The 4,830-nt window shown below is 52.0% G+C and overlaps 1 protein-coding gene across 1 annotated transcript in view; it reads left to right on the top strand.

Moving 5' to 3' along the window:
• LOC307245390 (synaptopodin 2-like protein) overlaps window positions 1-2,774 on the top strand; it is an 11,401-nt gene extending 8,627 nt beyond the window's left edge. Inside the window, exon 5 of the mRNA XM_080020951.1 lies at window positions 1-2,774. This exon is cut by the window's left edge and continues 823 nt beyond it. Within this exon, the coding sequence (XP_079877077.1) occupies window positions 1-1,960 (1,960 nt within the window). The 3' untranslated portion in view covers window positions 1,961-2,774.
• Window positions 2,775-4,830: the final 2,056 nt, after the last annotated feature.

The following is a 4,830-nucleotide window of genomic DNA, read 5'->3' on the forward strand; positions in this document are numbered from 1 at the left end:
AAAGCCTGTGGCAGCTGTTTCCATGGTGAACATCCCGCCACACCGGCAGCCATCAGGTCAGGAGGCCAGGAGGGCAGTGTCCAGCACCTCTCTTTACATATCACCCAGAAATAACAACAACTCCTATGCTGCCTCCCCATTGCCTGCCCTCTGCTCTCCCCCCATGCACAATCCTCTCTCACCCCCAACCTCCCCAGCCTCTGCGGCTTTCGCTCAACCGTTCACTCAAATTAACCATCAGCCGCAATTTTCTCCCCAAGTTTCAGGGCAGTCTGTCCTCTACCCTGCCTCCTCCGCCCCATTCTCTTCACTCAATGGTCCATCTCTCCCACCTGCTGCTCAAGGTCCTCCACTTTATCCCTTACCTCCCCAGCCCTTCTCACCCTCTGCCCCGCCTGCTGATCAGCCATTTCCCCCTCCAAACACTCCTGTTTACCTCCCTCCCTCCTCTGGTATATCTGCTCCGCCGCACCTACCCCCTCAGCTAAACGCCCCAACCCAGGTCTACTTCCAGGCTCAGCCAACTGCTCCTCCACCTCAACCCTCTGCTCAGGCCCAACCCTCTCCACCCCTGTCGTTCAACCCCTGTACTAACATGGCAAGTGCCCTCATGAATTCAACGATCCCTGCCCCGCCACAGCCTCCAGTATCTGATTCGCTGGCATCACGGGAGCAGCGCATCTCTGTCCCCGCTGCTCGCACCGGCATCCTGCAGGATGCCCGTCGGCGTAGCAACAAGAAGCCCATGTTCTGCTCGGTGCAAAACAGAGACGTTTCCCCCAACCCGGCCCTGCTGTCCATGCTTCAGAACATTGACAGCCATACTGGGACAGTTCCAGCCTCTGTTGGTCCCAGCGGGGATGCTGGCCATGAGTCGGGACCTGAGGAGGACTGGCTGAGGCTTGGTGCCGAGGCCTGTAACTTCATGCAGGCTCAGCGGGGGCCCAGACCCCCTCCTGTGGCCCCCAAACCTCAGGCGCCACAGTTATCCCAGCTGGAAGGCAAAGGAGGGCAGCTGTTTGCCCGTAGGCAGAGCAGGATGGACCGCTACGTGGTGGAACGCTCGCCCTCTGTTGCTGCGGCACCCTACCATCCAGCTCAGACCAGAGAGCCCTCCCCAACACCCTCCCTCCCCGCCACCTGGAAGTACTCCTCCAACATCCGAGCCCCCCCGCCTATCAGCTACAACCCTCTTTTGTCACCCTCTTGCCCACTCAAGGTCCAAAAGCCACAGAAGGCTGAGGCGTGGAGGTCAGGGTCAGCTAAATCTAAAGCTGGAGCACAGAAAGGAGGCATTAAGCCAGTGGATATTATGAGCCACCAGCCTTACCAACTCAGCTCGTCTCTCTTTACCTATGCGGGTGGGACTCCTCAAAACACTGCTACCAGTCAGCAGCAGCAACAAGAAATGATGGGCAGTTCACAGGGGCCAAAGAAAACAGCCCGTCTTTACGAGGTGAAGCGTTTCTCCACACCTCCTCCCACTGCAACAGGGCCTACCCTCAAAGTCATCATGCCCCGCTCGGCCACAACACTGGGGGAGCCCATGTGCCGCTCTGATCTTGTTTCTCCCCTGCCGGCTCCTTCTCCTGTTGCCTACCAAACCCACCTTCCCCAACTCCAGCCCTCCACCATGCCCTATCAGTCGCAGCCTCCTCAGTGGGCCAGCTCCCCTCTCTCCCCCCCACCTCCCCCGGCCCCGACGGCCCCCCTCCCCCAGCTCCCCACCCTGCCTGTCCCAGCTCATATCCCTACTTTCTCCCACCTCCAGTCCTCCAGTGCAGTGCAGGCCAACAGGCAGTTCAAGAGCACACCTGATTTGAGTCCACTGAGTCCTGCCGGTGGTCCCAGGCTGGGATCTAGTTGCGCCCTACCTGCCCGGGTCCCCAGACCCAGGTTCAGTACCTCCACCCTGGGCCTGCAACCCTGCGTCTGGCGCCCTGGATCCAATGGCCACTGAAGCATGACTCTGGATGCACTAAACTAAATCAATAACAAGGGACCTTCATCTCTAGGGAGGAACCTTGACCAGAGACATTGTAATACACAAGTGTTTGTTTGGCGCACAGTGCAGCAAGATATCGCCGTTCCTTCGCATGCTTTTTCTTCTCCTGATTATATTTAGCTAGGTCGCCCACATAGCCCGTTTTATCACTCTTGTGTAGCCACGTCCACTGTGACTCATTAATCTGTTGCATTTAACCATTGTCAGATGGAACGCCATCTTTAGCAAATAAATACGTGAAAACAATTATGTGATAAATCTTGAAAGACAGGTTGAAAGGAGAAATCTGTGACACAAAGATGGGGCAGACACGTGCGGTTTAGAAGGTGGAGGACAAAATTTGATATTGATATAATGATGATGTCTGTAAATATTGTTTAAATGGGAAACAATAGCTACGTTCAAGGAATATATAGTTGAATCGAGGATGTGTAAAAGATGAGCCTTCGAAGAGAAGCCGAGAGAAAGAATCACATGCTGGAGACGGTGTAGGTTTCTGGTCAGCTGGAGAAGTAAGGGTACAGATTTGGGCCCGCTCACCCCGGAAAGGAGCTAGGCGAGCTTCCTTTGCGTGTCTTTACGAAGCAGGCGGTACTGGGGGCTAAAGCTGCATAGTGGGTAAGCAACGATATAGTTTAACACAAATTAAGGAAACGTAAATACACAATCGACTCCGCTCTCACAACTGAATTTGCTGCGCAATATGATGGTGTGCCCCGGGCCTTAATTGGACAAATCTGAATAAATCTGAGTGACCAGTCTGTTATGATCCGATCCATCCATATGATTTCAGAAAGGGTGATATAATTACACCGCCGGCACAGTCTTTGGTGCATCATCTAAAAGCCTCCTGTGCCGGGATTCGTTTCTGACTGTTCAAACGTTTATAAAGCCACTTTCTATAACGTGTGTTTGTGTGCGTGCGTGCATGCGTGCGTGCGTGCGTGCGTGTGCGTGCTCTTTGGCAATTCTTCAACTAATTCTTTCACTGGGTGAAAAGCACTTTTGCCGTAAACTAGAGTTTGATAAGAGGAGGGCGGATGGGGTGGGACTGGATTCTTTGAAGCTGGATTAGGGATCTTTTGGCGTGAAAACTAGTGCAGTGTGACATAATGTGTTTAGCTGTGATCCTGTACCACTGATGCGGCTGAATAAAAATAAAATTACAGATGACTCTCAGAGTGACTCTCTCTCTCTCTCTCTCTCTCTCTCTCTCTCTCTCTCTCGCTCTCTCTCTCACGGAGGTGGTAGGTGTTTTCATTTTAATTTGTTGGTAAAACTGACCTCACTGACAGGTAAAATCACTGGTGTGATTTGATCTGGATTAAACAAATCCCAGCATCCCAATCCAAGCACTTGGTCTTTATGACCACCAGGGGGCGCTGAAGATCTTTTCAAAACAGGCCGTTCTCAGACGTTGCGCCACGTCAATTTATAAAAACTAATAACTTAATTTCTTCATAGATTTTACTCAAGCAAATGCTGCCGGTTGTTCTTTCACGTTAATGGTGCAGCAGACAACTTTTGCGCCGCTGTCGCCAAGGCAACAGGATCGCTTTACGATCTCTCGGCGCGCTCCGTGGAAATGGTCAACACCACGCTGTCATATTGGAGCGGGCAAGACTGGCCGGTAAACACATACAAGTACAGCGTTTTTTTCTGGATAAAAAAACACTATTACGTTTACATTTCTCTTTAATTTGCTGATAAAAACGCCAATGCCAATGCACCAAACTAACGAAACACAATTCATCCCATATAGTACATTAAATGATGAAGTTATTAAATAACAAAATGAGAACAAAACCTCATGAACCTTTATGAACTATAGACACCCATCCATATGCTTTCATATCATAAATCATTGCAGTTGAAAACGGCCTTGTGGAATCTTTGTGGCCTGCGTCGGCGAGCGCGCGCCGATGGCCTTGGGACAGTGAAACCCAATCAGCGGCCCCAGAAAATAGATCTAACCTGCGACCCCCGATGGGATCCGGTGACAGGCGGCGTTAATTTTAGCCGCATACTTAAGCGCCGCTCAAACTTGCGCTTTGCTGCAGCGGCGTTAGTTTTGGGTGCGGCGCAAGTGCCCCCGTGCTCCCCTCAGCACAAACCGTTGTCTGCGGAATACTGTGCTGTCACTCATTAAGACTACATTTAGACCATATATCTCGCCCGCCCTGCCCAACACATCCTATAATCTCGCACCTGGATTCCCTCCGGCCCCTCCCTGCACGTCCCGTCTCGCCTTCTCTTTTATCTCTCTCTCGCGAGATCCACGCTGCACGTTTCACCTATTTTCATTTCACCACGAGTCGTTAATCCCCCAACTATTTGGCTCGGTGCTAAACTCTTCCCTCTGATGGCTTTTTTTTTTTTTTTAACAGTGTCATTGAAAGTGGAGGGGAAGTGCCACGTTGTACGCCGCCCCGCCGCCCGGCCAGAGAGACACTTCCCTTCTGCATAGAACCAACCTGGGGAGTCAAGGGTCAGAGTTGAGACTAGAGTCACGTCTCGAGCCCCTTCCCTTTCTCCGTTGGTCCCGTTTGATCATTCAAGGTGTCCTCCACGGTAAAAGACACGTTAGCAATGTTCCTTTGGTTCTCCTTATTTGTTGTTACTGCCTTGCGTCTGTTGATTGAGCGTGCCTCTCGATGAGAGGATAAATCGATAACATTCGCAAGGCGGGGACGAGGACGGGGTGGCCCGACGAAGTCCATCCGATGAATGTTACGCTCCACCTTCTTTACGCCTTCCTCTTATCTCCTCCTTGTCCTTGCTGGTCAGTGAGCAATGTGAGGGCAACAGGCACCTGCCGCCTGCGT

This window comes from Zeus faber, assembly GCF_960531495.2.
Source record: "Zeus faber genome assembly, chromosome: 20".
NCBI classification, from domain to species: domain Eukaryota; kingdom Metazoa; phylum Chordata; class Actinopteri; order Zeiformes; family Zeidae; genus Zeus; species Zeus faber.